Genomic DNA, 16152 nt, shown 5'->3' with positions numbered 1-16152 from the left:
TAGTTTGCTTATTTATTTATTTTTAAATTTTTCTTAAGGTTTATTTTTGACACAGAGAGAGAGAGACAGAGCATGAGCAGGGGAGGGGCAGAGAGAGAGGGAGACACAGAATCCGAAGCAGGCTCCGGGCTCCGAGCTGTCGGCACAGAGCCCGACGCGGGGCTCGAACTCACGACGCGAGATCATGCCCTGAGCTGAAGTCGGACACTCAACCGACTGAGCCACCCAGGCGCCCCCCCGCCCAAGGAAGAGTTTAGATAGGAATTGAGAATAACAAGAATAAAAATAAAAACATAAAAAATAACAAGAATACTGTAGCCCCAAACCGTGGGGCATGGGGAAAGCAGCACATCGAAGGCATTTGTAGTCTTATATGCATATCTTAGAAAAAGAAACAAAGTGGAAAGTTAATGGAATAAACACCCATCTCAGGAGGTTCGGTGAGAAGCCGGCTGTCGAGAGGCAGGGGTAGACCAGACAGGAGGGCAGTGGTTAGTGAGTGGGCTCAGCTTCTCCACCTCCTCCAACCTGATAGGGCGAAGGAAAGGCCTCAGGCTCAGGCCTGCAGGTGGAGAGAAGGAATGAAGGGTTGAAGAGAGTAGGAGGTAACGGAAACCAAGGGCTTACCAGGAAAGTGTGGGATTTCTAGCAGCTCGGAGGGCCCTGCCGAGGCCGGGGACCACGGATCTTCCTCCGCACCCAGGTGTAGGCAAGAATTCACCTTGGGGGTGCCGTGTCACCAAGCAGGTGTGCTTAAGGACAAGGAAGTTGAAGACACCACGGTGGCAAGAGAGTGACTTTCTTGTCGGATAGCAGAATTCACGCGAGAGGACAGCAGGGCGGAGGGCAGGAGCACGAACACCCAGGCACCCCTGTTCTTAGAACTTTGAATTGATTTTTAAATGGACTCCTTTAAACATTTTAGGAAAGTAATCACATTTTACGTAAATAATGAAAGCTTGCCTTTAAAAAGTGTACTCTAGGGGCGCCTGGATGGCTCAGTGGGTTAAGCACCTGACTTTGGCTTGATCATTGTTTGGCATGATCCTGCGGTTCGCGGGTTTGAGCCCTGTGGCAGGCTCTGTGCTGACAGCTGGGAGCCTGGAGGCTGCTTCGGATTCTGTGTCTCCCCCTCTCTCTGCCCCCCACCCCCCCTTATGCTCTGTCTCTCAAAAATAAATAAACATTAGAAAAATTGTTTTAACTTAAAAAAAAGTGTTTTCTATTGACTCACTAAATTCTACTCTTGAAACCCACGCTACACTATATGCTAACTAACTTAATTTAAATTTTTAAAAATGTAAAAAAAAATTTTTTTTTTCAACTTTTTTTTTTTTTTTTTTTTTAAATTTATTTCTGGGACAGAGAGAGACAGAGCATGAATGGGGGAGGGGCAGAGAGAGAGGGAGACACAGAATCGGAAACAGGCTCCAGGCTCCGAGCCATCAGCCCAGAGCCTGACGCGGGGCTCGAACTCACAGACCGCGAGATCGTGACCTGGTTGAAGTCGGACGCTCAACCGACTGCGCCACCCAGGCGCCCCCAAAAAAAATTTTTTTTTAATGTATTCTATTTATTGCTTTTCTGTCAGTCCTTTGACTAGAACAATGTTCACTAAGAGCTGGAGAAGAGTTGTCTTTATAGGGACATCTCTAGTTTTTTTTTATTTTAGTCAATAAGTAAGATTGGGATAATAGTTTGAAATAATTATTCTTTATCGTCTTGAGTAAATATTCGTTTATTCCTAGTTTGCTAAGAATGTTTATCAAACCATGTTAGCCACTTTTTACTAAATTGTAATAGACATTCCTGTCATCTCCTCCCCATGATCAAGATTCTTGATCAAGATTTTTAACGATGATCTCATCACAATTTTGGAAATCAGGATACACAAGGTACGTTGTTTGCATAAGTTGGAGGTAAACGTTTAAAACCAATTTTTTTTTAAATCAACTGTTTCTGATGAGAGTCCCTGCTTGAGCTCAAAGTCCCTCCACCCTGGATTTTTCATTTCTTGGACTCTGAGCCACGCTCCCTGCCTGAGTCCCTGGGATATGAACGACTCCAGTAACACGCAGCCCTTGTCCGTGAAGGCAGCAGGGGGATCTGTAGCTGCCGTTGAGGGAGAGGCTGGTAACAGCCCCTCCTCAGACCGGCTCAGAACTTTGCAGTGGAGTGGAGTACAGTAGAACCTTGGTTTGCCAGCATAACTCCTTCTGGAAACATGCTTGTCATCCAAAGCACTCGTATATCAAAGCGAATTTCTTTTTCTTTTTTTTTTTTTAATTTTTTTTTTTCAACGTTTATTCATTTTTGGAACAGAGAGAGACAGAGCATGAATAGGGGAGGGGCAGAGAGAGAGGGAGACACAGACTCTGAAACAGGCTCCAGGCTCCGAGCCATCGGCCCAGAGCCTGACGCGGGGCTCGAACTCACGGACCGTGAGATCGTGACCTGGCTGAAGTCGGACGCTTAACCGACTGCGCCACCCAGGCGCCCCTCAAAGCGAATTTCAAGAACCATTGGCTCAGGTGTAATCATGTGACATTCGGCATCACATATTACTCGTGTTGCAAGACATCGCTCGTTTATCAAGTGAAAATTTATTGGAAATGTTTCTGTGTCTTGCAGGACGCTTGCAGAACAAGTTGCTCCAAGGACAGAGGGCAGAGGCTGAGTTCCCCGGGGGTCTAGCTCACAGGTCAACCGGAGGTCACGTCCTCTAGATGACCTTTCTCAACGGTAGTCTTTTTTGTCCAGTTGGCTTCTCTTAGCATAATGCTCTTACTTTTGTTGTTTTTAATGTTTATTATTTTTGATAGACAGAACACAAGTGGAGGAGGGACAGAGAGGGAGGGAGATACAGAATCCAAAGCACACTCCAGGCTCTGAGCTGTCAGCACAGAGCCTGACGCGGGGCTCAAACTCACGAACCACAAGATCACGACCTGAGTCGAAGTTGGATGCTTAACCGACTCAGTCACCCAGGTGCCCCTAAAACCTTTTGAATAATTCTACTAAACTAACTAAACATGTGTTCAAGTTAAAAACATACTTTTTAAGAAATTAAAATTAAAAAAAAACCTCAGTGTAAATCCATTGAAGCCTCGTTTCATAATCTTTAAGACGTTTTTTCCAGTTAGCCTTGGTAAATAACTGAAAAACAAATTAATATCTCTGAACATTATGAGTGTCAGGTCAAAAACATCAATCCAATAGTGCATACATAATTATATTTCTATCCTCATCAATTATCCATTTTTATTCTAAAATTTCTCAAATTTTAATTCCTTAATTTTCTATTTAGAGAGTAAAAAAAAAAAAAAACCCTTTGATTAATAATGACAACAAAGGGTTGAGCATGAAGGGAAATATTGCCCTTGGTTGTTTTTTTTTTTTTTTCCTGAAGAGTAATGGTTCAGAATTTGCTAAGTTGGTCTTCATGGAGACTTTCTTGAACAGAACTACCATGAGCAATGATAAAACTGAGGCACAGAGAGTCTAAGCTTTCTGCTTGCTGTCACTCAGTGAAAAAGTGGAGCTGGGATTTGAAGCCAGGCAGGGTGACTCCACCCTGCCTTTTACAGGTGGAATCTAGCAGGACTATATTCAAGCAATAACGTTCATTCAACAACTAGGAGGACTGGGCTCTGAGTGTATTATTAGCTATTTCTGCATAGAAAGCACCTGAGATGATCTGTGCCCTAAAACAAAAAACTGAGGATTTAAGTATGCCCTTCTCTGCCATGAGTAGCTGTGCACGGACCCTGCTTTACTCTCCAGAGTACTCCACAGAAGCAGGTGCGCAGTTCCCAGAGCTGTGCTCAATGGACACTAGGTTCCAGGTGACCCCAATCCACTGAAAAGGGGCTAGGTTCCCCCATAAGAGAATGAATTTCCCTGTATTCGGGGCCATCTTGTCAAGATAGTTCCATTGTTGTCTGAAAACCATTCTCCAGTAATACCTTAGACTGGGGGCTCACAAATATTTTCTGTAAAGGACTAGGCAGTAAATATTTCAGGCGTTGTGAGCTATACGGTTTCTGCTGCAATTATCCAGCAGTGCAAAAGCAGGGAGAGGACACATAACAAAAAGGTACAACTGTGTACCAATAAAGCTTTATTTACAAAAGCACACAGAGCTAGACTGCCCTAGACTATAAGCTCCTTGAGAAGGAGGCTTGTGTCTCTACCTTTGTAATTTCAGCCCTAGCAATAAAAATTGTCCCGATTTTACCGAAGAGGAGATTAAAAGAGTCACAGATGTTGATTTTTGAGGAAGACAGGCATAGAGCTACATACAGTTGGTTATTTGGCTATATTTTCTCTGGTGAAGTCAACATAGATACTGCCCTTCTCACGTTAGATCGGAGCTAGTTGCGAAAATTAAAGCCAACACAAAGCAAAAGCATCTTGTCCTCATGAACTCTCCCAACTGGCCTGGCTCTCAGCAAACTTGTCTTTGCAGAGTGAGTTCTACACAACTTGAAGCTAGGAGGCTGCATTGGAGATGGGAGTGATGCAGGCTCAAAACTACATTTCAGGTGCTCCCAGAGCTCAAGCAGGCGTCTGATTTTGCACGCCCTCAGTTTTCCCCGTCTGGTTCAGTTTCCTAACCGAGGACCCCAGGACAGGTTACAAAACAGCCTGAGAATAAAGCCTTTTGTTTATTCTCGCTGAGATCATCCTTCACAGGCTTTCTTTGGATTTGAGGGGACCTGATAAAGAGTGTTACACAGATTGGGATTCAGCCACAACCAGTAATGTGCAAAGACTGCTTCCGAGTGAGGTCAAGTCCTATTCACTTTCCTTTACACTCCATTTTGCCCCATTGTGATCCCGCGTCTTACGATTGCAGAGCATTTTGTGAGTCTCAGTTTCTGCATCTGTAAAATGGGAAAACAGTGCTTGTCGGAAACTTAAATCAATGAACTTACAGGTAAATCACTGATTTACGCTTGGCACGTTGTAAGCGCTCAAAGCACAGCAGCCACCATCCCCACTCTTCGTTACTATTTGGACCCTCCAGCGCCCATCACCAGGGGCTGGACCAAGTATGAGGGAGGAGGGCAGAGCTGCGGGTCACCCCTAAGGCTCGGGGCCCTGCGTGTCGTCGGGGTACGTCCGAGCGTCCCTTGCCCCGACCCAGCACCCACGGCCGGGCAGCCGAGGGTAAGCACCACCACTTCCGCCGGCCACCCGTCCGAAATAGCCGCTTCCAGCCGCTTCCGGCTGCGAGCACTGCGGAGCCCGAGCCGCCCCGCGGTGGGCGGGGTCTACGAGCAGCCACGCCCCTGGCTTCCGGCTCACTTCCGGCTGCGCCTGGCACCACCCGGCCGCTCAGGGCTCCTGCCGAGACTGCCCCGCCCTCCCGGGCCCGCCTCTAGTGACGTCAGTTCCGGGGCGGCCCGGGCGGGGCCCGAGCTAGGGCTGCTGCCCCGAGCAGTCCTGGCTCGCGGGCGCTGCTCCGCTGCCGGCCACGTCTCCACGCCGGGCCGCGGGCACTTCCCCGCCGTCCGACGGCCGCCCGGCCGCCGCAGGCCTGCCGCGCCGGGTAAGGGGCCCGCGCCTCCGTCCGGGGAGCTGTTGTCACGGCTCCCTGGACCGGCTTGCGCCTGGGAGAGGGAGGTAGGGGCAGGAGGAGGCTTGAATCGGGGCACGCGAGGCAGGAGGGTGACAGAGAAAAGATCAGTGGGGGCACAGGGGCAAGACGAGAGGACTGGAGGTGAGGAATAGCAGAGAAGAAGGAACGGAAGGAGCCCGTTGGGGACCGAGACTCAGAATGGGCACGGATGCGGGTCCGAGAGGCTGGAGGGAGGAGGAGGGCTGCAGGGAGCAGGGGGAATCCCAAATCGGAGAAGAGGCCCGGGTAGTTCGAGTTTGGCGGAGGATGGGAGAGTTGGAACACTCCTGTATGTTCAGAGAACTCAAAGGTCTTCCCGGGGCAAGGCTGGGCCGCAGGAGCTGTTGCCCTCAAAGAAAGAGTTGGCCTTTTAGGTGACCCAGGCCCTCTACCTGGGAGGGGGTTGTGCATTTCCATCTGCTTGCCTGCCTGCCTCCCCCATGTGAGCCTGGTGGCTGCTTTCTGTGAGCCGTCAACTATCCGGCTGATAGGAGGGATCAGCATCCACATGGCTTGCCATAAGACATAAACATCGTGCTTAGAAATCTGCCTATGCCAACGTGCAGTTATTTTTACCCCCTGGAGGAAGCATCTCTGAAATTTCAATAAAATCGGTGAGGAAAGTATTTAAAATATGGGTTCCCACTTATATGCTGGACTTGCCTAGCGGACAAAGGAATGTCAAATTAGCCCACACCGCCGACAAAAATTAGCCTGTGATCCAGCGTTTAGCCGTGATACCAAAGCTTACAGAAACCTGGAAGCAAGCATTGTGATTAAGATGATATCCACTTCTGCAGGTTTCCATCTGCCACGCAGACACATCCGTTAGACCACAGGGCACTGTCTATATACACAAAACCACAAACCTGTGTTCCTTGGGTTCTGAGACCAAAGTTCAGCCAGGTGACGTGTCAGGATTAGGCATCTGTAGTTTGCCCTATATTTGCTGCTGCATTTCCTGCTCCTTGGTATATATAGCTTCTCCAGCTTGGAGTGGGGGCCCAGGTCACGTGGCTGCTGATAAATATCACGAGTGATGGAATGTGGGGGTAACACTGTACAGTCCCTTACTGAGCCTAAGGATTACTTGTGTCGGATATTGGGAACCTGACTAAGGCCAGAAAAAGGAGTTCAGCAGTTTGGAGTCTGAGTCCATGTAACTTGTACACAGCACTCAGCATATAATAGACAGCTTCATAAAAGAGTTTAAAAAAAAAAAAAAAATCAAGCCAAGGTTGGGAGCACAAGAATTCAGAGACAGGGCGTATTGGGAGGCATCACGAGATCATGGACCAGAAAAGGATCAGGAAATCGACACCTATGGCCACAGCCTGGGGGTGCCTTTCTAATGGGAGTGTTTCCTCTCTCAAGGGGTGCTGCCCCTTCCCTGCAGCACTTGCGGGGAGCTGATCGCTGAGAAAGAGGAAGTCCCGGCACCAGCCTAACGCCTGTCTTTCCCTCTTCAGGCCTTCTGCTTAATAATAACTTCATTCTTGTTTATTCTCTTATTGCTGCAGGGGTCTCTTTCCTTTCCATCTATCGTAGTCTGAGACCTTGGGCGACCCAGTCTCCCTGCACCGTAAGAATAACTGGCCCGACCCTCGTTTAAGGCTTACTGAAGCCTTTGCGGGACAATCATTTTAAATCTTGTTAATGGTTTGTCCATTGTGAGTCACCTTATAAAGATGAGTGCAGGTCCCCACACACAGATCGTGACATTGAGAATATGCTGTTGGAAAGTGGAGGCAGGACCATTCCAGAGAGATGAAGTCACGACCCAACGAGGGCCTGTTCTTGACTCCACTACAGCGGCCAATTCCCATTTCTGTGGGAGTGATCACCAGCCCCTCTGGCTGGGAGTGAATAAGCGCTGATGGTATCCCGTAGAAGTTTCCTGAGAAACTTGTGGTGTTTCCTGACATGGCCTTAGAAAAACGTTCCGTATGTGCACCCACCTTTGTGTTTGTAATTGTGCTTGTGATCGTACACGTATCCACATGTGGCAGCATGCGTGCACGTGTGTGCCTGTGGGTGTGTGCGGCTGGGTATGCACGTGGCTGTGTGCACACACGAGGGTGCCGGTGGCTGTGTGTGTGCACTTGTGAGCGTTCGTAGTAGGGAGTGGGCCCGTGGGGGTCCTCACGCGTCACCACCTACTAATACCTGCCACTCTAGGATGTGATAAGCTGTTTCTTAATCTCCTGAGTCTATATTAAATATTCACCAATGAGATGATTTCCATTTGTGCCATTAATATCTCTGCATTACCACTGTACTCCTGATTCTTCTAAAGTTTGGAAGATGTAGTTCCTGATATGTAAATCACGGAGTTTCTCTAAATTATTAAAATCTGTATGAGAAACTGTTCAGTAGGATTACTCTGTGCCTTTCTGCCTAATAGTTCAAAGTACTTGAAGAAAATCAGGCATTGGTTCCTTTGGTTGGAGCCTTTCAGAAACGTTTTCCAAAAGCGATACATGCTGGTGTTAAGAAAAAAAAAAAAAAAGACATATATATGCAGTAGAAAATGAGAATCACCAGGAAATTCATTCCCCTGGCATAACCACTTTATTAATGTTCCAGTGTAAATCTCTCTAGACCCCTTAACAAACGTCTTTTTTAAATAAAAATAGCATCAGAGCGCCTGGGGGGCTCAGTCGGTGAAGAGGCCAACTTTGGTTCAGGTCATGATCTCATAGTTCATGGGTTTGAGCCCCACATCAGGCTGTGTGCTGACAGCTCAGAGCCTGGAGCCTGCTTCGGATTCTGTGTCTCCCACTCTCTCTGCCCCTCTCCTGCTTGCACTCTCTCTTCTTCAAAAATAAATAAACATTAAAAAAAATTTTAAGGGGCACCTGGGTGGCTCAGTGGGTTAAGCATCCGACTTCAGCTCAGGTCATGAGCTCACAGTTTGTGGGTTCGAGCCCCGCATCAGGCTCTGTGCTGACAGCTCAGAGCCTGGAGCCTGCTTTGGATTCTGTGTCTCCCTCTCTCTCTATCCTTCCCCTGCTTGCACTCTGTCTCTCTCTCTCTCTCTCAAAAATAAATAAATAAAAATAGCATCATGGTGACCTGCTTTTTTCATTTAATGATACATGCTGCACATATTCCTATGTCAATAAATAGAAAGTTGTATCTTTTTTAAGATTTTATTTTTTAAGCAATCTCTACACCCAGTGTGGGGCTTGAACTCACAACCCCGAGATCAAGAGCCGCACGCTTCACCGACTGAGCCAGCCAGGCCCCCCGAAAGTAGTATATTTTGAACGGCCACCATAGTATTTGATATGTGGATGGGACCAAATCTGACGTAAGCGTTCCAGTTGTTTTGCTGTCATAAATAACACTGCGATGAACATCTGTTTAGATCTCCATCTTTAAACACCCATCCAGTGGCTTCCTTTGAAGAAATTCTAGCAGTAGAAAGTGCTACATCAGAAGTCCTGACATTGAGGCACCTGAGTGGCTCGGACGGTTAAGCATCCCACTTTGGCTCAGGTCATGATCTCACGGTTCATGGGTTCGAGCCCCACATTGGGCTCTGTGCGGACAGCTCGGAGCCCGGAGCCTGCTTCGGATTCTGTGTCTCCCTCTCTCTCTGCTCCTCCCCCATTCATGCTTTGTCTCTGTCTCAAAAATGAATACATGTTAAAAAAAATTTTTTTTAAAGTCCTGACATTGAAAGTTTTGACACACACTGTCATTTTCCCAGTATAATGATCTATTTAACACTATTTCAGTGTCCCCTTCCTCCCTGGGTTTTCCCCCTGTGCTTCTCCTAAGGAGTGTTTACTGTTTTTCCAACCCTAGATGCGTCTGCTAGCAGAGTGGGGCACCTGCCCATGTCGCCCATGTGCCCCAGAGCATGCCATGGCCTGGGGGTGTGCCTCCTCGCTGCTCTCGCGCCCCGCACAGCCAGACCTCGGCCGGCGAGCGCACGGTGCCAAGCCCGCAGCTCTCCACGGAGGAAGATGGCCCAGCCTGGGAGCACGCCCTGAGCGGCTGCCTCTAGTGAGTGTCCACGGCCCTGCCCGCAGGGCCACCTGCCTGGTGTCGGGACGGCGAGCCCGGAGGGGGCCCCGAGAGGGCTTTACCACGGAGTGGGAAAAGGAAGAGAGCAAAAGGGAAAGACAGCGAAGCCCCGAGGGGGGCCTGTTCGCAGGTGCGTCACCGTCAGAGGGCCCGCCTTCTGAGGTAGCCCACGAGGGGGGTCCGGGAGCAGGGGTGGACAGGAGGGCCTGGGAGCACGTGGTCCTCTGTGGCCCTCTCCTGTTCTTGTGACCCAGATGCCAGATACCACAGGAGGTTTTCTCTTGGCCTTGGGTCAGAATAGCAAAATGCTTGGGGGAACCCCTCTTTGGGGGGGGGGGTGCCCCTCCCCGATGCTGGGGGTGGAGGAGGAGCCCGCTCACAGCAGGGGCCCTGGGAGGAGCCGCCTGGAGGCTGTCCCCAGACCGGGAACAAGACTGTCCGGTCTGTTCTGTGTGAGGAACCAAAAGAGAAGGAGGAAATCTGTTTCGGCACAGCGGATCAGTCCCTCCCTCCCTTAGCTGGATTACCAGCCCTGAAGTTCACTGAAACGCTAGAGTAGGGTTGTTGGCAGACTTTGGCCCGCGGGCGAAGTCTGCCGGCTGCCTGTTCTTGTGCATAAAGTTTTATCGGGACGCAGCCGCGCCCGGCGTTTACTCACGGTCCACAGCTGCCCTTGTGCTATAGCAGCAGACTTGAGTCTCTGAGACAGAGCCCGCGTGGCCCGCAAAATCTAAAACATTTGCCATCCGGCTCTCTACTGACAAAGTTTGCCGAGCCTGCCCTAGAGATCGGTAGCGAGGGGGACAACAGAACATTCAGGAAGCCCCGGTCACAGCACCCCACCGCAGCAGACCCCCGACCCAGGCCTCACAGAGGGAGCGTGCTGGACTCAGCAGTGGGAGCATTTCAGATGCATTCAGTAGACGTAACTGGCCAAAGAAAGAGCCATTTAAATACATTTATTTAGCGAGAGCCCAGCTGCGTGGCCTCAGCTCATGGGGGAGTGTGAGTTCTTTGTTCCCGAAACCTTCCAGTTTCAATTCTTGCCTCTCATGATGTTGTGATTTTCGTCTGATTCTTCTCTCCCCACCCTACCCCCACTTGTTTCTGTCAGAACAAAGAATGCCTTTTGCATTCTAGAAAACAGATGCAAATCTGTGGTTTGTAGGGCTAAGTCCTCTCAACCTGGGAGCTACCAGGAGCCCTCATGGACAGTTTTGGATGGAGGGTGCAACTTGAAGCTAGAAGAAAGCTGGGGACTCTCGCAAAGGGGTGAGAAGCATCGAGGAATGAGCCAGCCTTCCCGAAGAGTTTGTCCTCGACAGACTTTCCCAGTCACAGGGCAGTTTCACAACAGTCTCCCAGATCACGGGAGGCAGAAAGCCACCCTGTGGCCACACACCCCTTCGTGGCGCACAGGGGCCGTGTTGCGTAGCCCCCGGCAAGGCTAGAAGTGCTTGCTGGGGCAGAATGATGCCCGGCGCTGGGTCACAACCTGCAGGGATTTCACAAGCCCAGCGCGGGTGGGGCCATCGGGGAGAGGCAGCGGGGCCAGACTTTGAAGGCCACCTTTGGCCATGGTAGTGAACTTCGGGGTTATCCGGGGATATTATGGGGTTTAAGCAGTGGAGGCAGGGTCACCTTTGTGGGTTACAAGGATCTCTCTGGAAGCTGTGGGGTGGCAGCGAATCGGGGCCAGGATAGAGACGCTGAAGGGGATTCATCTGTGACTCAGGGCCAGTGGGAGGACAGTGAGCCTGCCCCGCTCCCCAGGGTCCAGCCTGGTTATGGGGCCACGGAGCACAGTGAGTAACATCCGTGCTGGGTGAGGAGTTGATCAGGGCGTTTTCACATGACCCAAGGGCTGCCTTCCGGGACGTTCTGTCGCGGCTCAAGAACGGCATGGTGAGGGCCAGTGGAAAGACCAAAGGCCTTGGGTGTCTTCAGGCAGGACTGATTTTGGAGGTGCCCTCAGGAGCCCCAGGCTCATTGCCCGCCCTGCAGCACCCAGCATGCCTGGGTCCTGTTTGCCCCGTGTCCAGATCAAGTGTTCAGTCATGGGACCAACCTCAGGCCTGCAGGGGCTCCCCTGCAAATCCCAACTGCCCGGTGGTAGCCTGCCAGTCTCTGGGCTGATCCTAGGTCTCTTGGCTTCTGGCCTTGCTGCTCCCACTCACCTCCCCTACCCCTGCCCCTTCCCCACCACGTGGATCCCATCCATCTTTCAGAACATGGCCCACGTGTCCCTTTCCCAGAAGCCTTCCCTGGCCACGGCCCTCCCCCCAGCAGAACTCCGGGCCTCCACACAGAGGACCAGCCTCCAACTTACATGTCAAGGCCTTCCTATGTGCCATCACCTGCCTGCTTCCCAGCACTGAATCACACCTCTGCTTTTTACTTGCAGTAACTTGCAGTGACCTCTTTCCTGTGTCTCCTACTGTATGGAGGGCTCCCTGAAGGAAAGAGTTGTCTGGCTTTCATCTTTTTGTTCTAAGTGCACTGCTCGGCACATGAGCAGGCACTCAGAAGATTGGATGAATGGATGAGTGGATGGATGATGGAGAGATGGAGGATGGATGGATGGATGGATGGATGGATGGATGGATGGAGTGGCTGGTGAATGGGTTGATGGATGGATGGATGGATGGATGGATGGATGGAGTGGCTGGTGAATGGGTTGATGGATGGATGGATGGATGGATGGATGGAGTGGCTGGTGAATGGGTTGATGGATGGATGGATGGATGGATGGATGGATGGATGGAGTGGCTGGTGAATGGGTTGATGGATGGATGGATGGATGGATGGAGTGGCTGGTGAATGGGTTGATGGATGGATGGATGGATGGAGTGGCTGGTGAATGGGTTGATGGATGGATGGATGGATGTGGTAGTAGGTGGACAGACAGGTGGATGGATGTTGGCTGGATAGACTGATGGATGGGTGGGTGGATAATAGATGGATGAACGAATGATACATGATGGTTAGATAGATGAATGGGTGATGGCTGGCTGGCTAGCTAAATGATATCTCCCATGTGAAGGGTGTGGTCAGCCATCGTGGGGTGCACAGAAGTGTGTTGGGCTTGATACGTGATCTTGGCCAATCTTGGTGATTGACAGGCCTTGGGCCTGTGAGCATGGTCAGGTCTTGACCCTCTGTCTACTCCTCTTTCACACCAGGAACTCTGGGTGGGAGAATGGGCACTTGGGAGGTTGAGACACAGAGTGAAGTTGGGTCAAGGAGTGCTTTGAGCCTGTCAAATACAGGCACCGGGCAGATCACTAGACCACCATGGTTGAGACGCATCTCAGGCTCCCTGGGTGCCAGGCCCCGGTGGGAAGACTAGGCTCAGTTTGCGGACCTTCCAGAACCCTCCATGGCAGGCACAGACCCATGCCCCATGTCCCAGGTGAGGCTGTGCGTTACTGACCAGACGCCTTCTTTCTTGACCACAGATCCTTCAGCCCGGCAGCAGGGAATTGTTAGCAGCCTGAGGAGTGGCCAGCTGGGAACCTCAGGGACCGCCCAGCCTTGCTCCTGGCTCACCCACAAGATGTGGACAGCCCTTGTGCTCGTTTGGATTTCCTCCTTGTCCTTATCTGAAAGCAAAGCTCCATCCCAGGATCTACGTAAGTGAGAAAGCCGTGTGATTGCTAGTCAGGCCTGCAGTGGTCCCAAAGCACCCTGAGCCCAAGGGACGTGTGCAGGCCTAGGCCAGCGAGACAGGAGCCCCAGGGCCACCCAGGTGCTAGGCCGGGGAGGGCCGTCAGGCCAAGCTTCTCTGGGGCCAGCTTGAGTAGAAAGCCCCCAGGGGACTGACCTCTGAGCCCTGAGAGGGTCGTTTGCTTGGCCCTGGAAAATTTCTCCTGTAAACCTGATCCTGTCACTGAGGAATTCGTCTGTTCATACATCAAATATTTCATTACACTCCTGCTCCGTGCGAGGCACCGTTCATCTCCAGGAATTCCTGCCGCAAATCCTTTCATAAAGCCAAGAATTCTTTCATGGTGTGACCATCCGGGCCGTGGTTTGTCTGCTTTGTAAACCTGGGTGTGTGTTTGATGCGTTTTGTTAATGGTCAATCACGCCTCTGAGGTGAGACTTTCACTCTGTCTGATGTTTCGGAATTGGATCAGAGAGGGAAGCTTCTTAGCCCTTCCATGGGCTCAAGGTTCAGAGGGAAGGGAGTTTTCACGTCAGAGTGGCGAGCGCCTCTCCGGTGGGCGGCAGGCTCGATGTGTGCGGGAGGAGATGGGAGGGGAACGTGCTCCCACGTCCCCTCCTTTATTTCGCTGCACTGTGGGGTCAGCCCTCACCGGCCAGGCCAGTGGGCCAGAAATTAAGACGTTCCCTGATGGGGCGCCTGGGGGGGCTCAGTTGGTTGAGCGTCCGGCTTCAGCTCAGGTCATGATCTCGCAGTTCGTGAGTTCGAGCCCCGCATGGGGCTCTGTGCTGACGGCTCGGAGCCTGGAGCCTGCTTCGGATTCTGTGTCTCCCTCTCTCTCTGCCCCTCCCCTGCTCATGCTCTGTCTCAAAAATAAATAAAAACATTTAAAAAAAAAAAAAAAAAAAGACGCTCCCTGAATAATCCACCTGCCCAGGATGGAAAGTGACTGTATCTTTTTCTCCCTTTTCTGACTTTAAGGGCACCTAGTCTTTAGCCAGACAGCTAATTCATCCAAGAATGCCTCGGTGACGGCGGCTGTAAGAGTCCTTAATGACACGTCTGGAACGATGACCGTGCTGACGCCTCCTGTCACACTGACCACAGGGACTCTGGGGGCCGACCCCAGCTCTCCTGCAGTCACAGCAGGGAGCACATTCAGGACAGACACAGCTGGCCCGGCAGCCTCCGGGGGACCCTCACCAGCTTCGGCGGCGTCGACACGGCGGACCCCGTCCTCCGCGACCGCTCCCGGCGCAGCCCCCGCGCCGGCCCCGAGTGTCAGCCCGCTGCCAAGAACGACGGCGCCCGCGACGTCGGCCACCGTTGCTCGGACCACAGCTGGCACCACAGCAAATGCCAGCGCCCCGACAGGCACGCGCGGCCCTCCCGTAGCCAGCCCCGCGCCCCCCGCGAGTCCCCACGCGCTTGACGCGTCCACACGAGGCCCCGCCGTCCGGGCGTCGACGGCCCGGCCCGGGGCTGGCACGACAAGTGGGCCCACGCCCACCCTCGCCGACACAACCCCAGAGCCCACCCGCCCATCCACGGCTCCCGTGGCTCCCGTGTCCACCACAGCAGTGACCGCCACCGAGGCCCAGGCCCGGGAGCCGGCTGCCAGCACGCCGCCGGCACCGGCCCCTGACTCCGCCCCCACCCCCAAGGTGGAGGCCACGGCCCCCACGACGCGGCCAGGCCCCGCGCCGTCTACCCGGGGAGCTGCGGGCCCAGACACGCCCCGGACGCCACAGCAGGTGCGGCCCGAAACCCCGCCTGGTACCGCGTCCACCGCCCCGACACCGGGGAGCTCGGGGGGCTCCCAGGTGCCAGCCTCGGCCCCGTGCCCGCTTAGCACGCAGGGCCCGTACCTGGTGGTCACCACCCGGCCCCTTCCCCAGGCCCTGGTGAACAAAAGTTTCCTGCTGGCGGTGCTCTTGCTCGGGGTGACCCTCTTCCTCGTGGTCTTGGTTCTGCTGGGCCTGCAAGCCTACGAGAGCTACAGGAAGAAGGAGTACACGCAGGTAGACTATCTGATCAACGGGATGTACGCGGACTCCGAGATGTGAGGGGCCCGGGAGGCGGCGCCCGCCCCTCCTCCCGTCTTGCCTCCGAGACCAAATCAAGTGCTTCCAGATTCTTTTGGTGCAATTAGGACGAGTGCCGGACGCTTACGCATATCTACTTGCTGTCGGACTGACTCCACGAGCCCTCGAGAGTTGCTTTGTTCATATTTATTTTTGTAAACAATCATGTCAACGGAGCGGGCAGTGGCCCCGCCGCGGGCAGGCCTGGCAGGGCCCCGGTGGGGATCCTGACCAGAATTAAAGCAACGACTGCTTTCCATTCAGACCTGTGTCTCCCCGTTTGTGGACGTCGTGTCCCGTCCACCGCTGCGCCCGGCCGGGCCGGGGGCGGGGGGGTGGGGGGCCTTGCTGGGATGCACCTGACCGGACTCGTGTTCGTCAACGTCGACTGCACCATCGGCCCCGGGGGTCTGCTGTGTCTGTGCTGCTTCCTGGGGCTTCGCTCTGATGCCCGACCCTGCCCCGCGCTCGGTGGGGGGAGCCCCGGCCCATCTCTGGCACCCGGTGGAGACAGAGCCTTTCTCACAGACGCCCCTTTTCTGAACCGTGCCGTGGCGCAAGCTTAGAGCCTCACGTCAAACACACATGAGCTCCACAGTGTGGCCGGGTCGGCCTGCACCTGCTCGACCCCCAGGCCTCAGCGCTCCCAGGGCCCTCTCCCCTGAGCAGGAGGACGTCCCTGGGCTCCCCTATCCCGCACAGCCCTCAGAGCCAACACTACGCCCGTCGGGCCAGCCGCTGCC

At 52.8% G+C, this 16152-nt stretch overlaps 1 protein-coding gene across 2 annotated transcripts; it reads left to right on the top strand.

Moving 5' to 3' along the window:
* The first annotated feature begins 5394 nt into the window (after window positions 1-5394).
* C10H11orf24 (chromosome 10 C11orf24 homolog) lies at window positions 5395-15674 on the top strand. 2 transcript variants are annotated; one of them, XM_058689894.1, is made up of 4 exons: window positions 5395-5554; window positions 9437-9788; window positions 13117-13290; window positions 14307-15674. In XM_058689894.1, the coding sequence occupies exons 2-4, from the start codon at window positions 9437-9439 to the stop codon at window positions 15389-15391; spliced, it is 1611 nt and encodes a 536-aa protein (XP_058545877.1). In that variant the 5' UTR covers window positions 5395-5554; the 3' UTR covers window positions 15392-15674. The 2 variants fall into 2 exon arrangements, with proteins under 2 accessions (XP_058545877.1, XP_058545878.1); XM_058689895.1 differs by lacking the exon at window positions 9437-9788.
* Window positions 15675-16152: the final 478 nt, after the last annotated feature.

This window comes from Neofelis nebulosa, chromosome 10 (genome assembly GCF_028018385.1).
Source record: "Neofelis nebulosa isolate mNeoNeb1 chromosome 10, mNeoNeb1.pri, whole genome shotgun sequence".
Classification (NCBI taxonomy): Eukaryota; Metazoa; Chordata; class Mammalia; order Carnivora; family Felidae; genus Neofelis; species Neofelis nebulosa.
The sequence above is the reverse complement of the archived record's forward strand: the minus strand, read 5'-3'. Positions and strand labels throughout refer to the sequence as shown.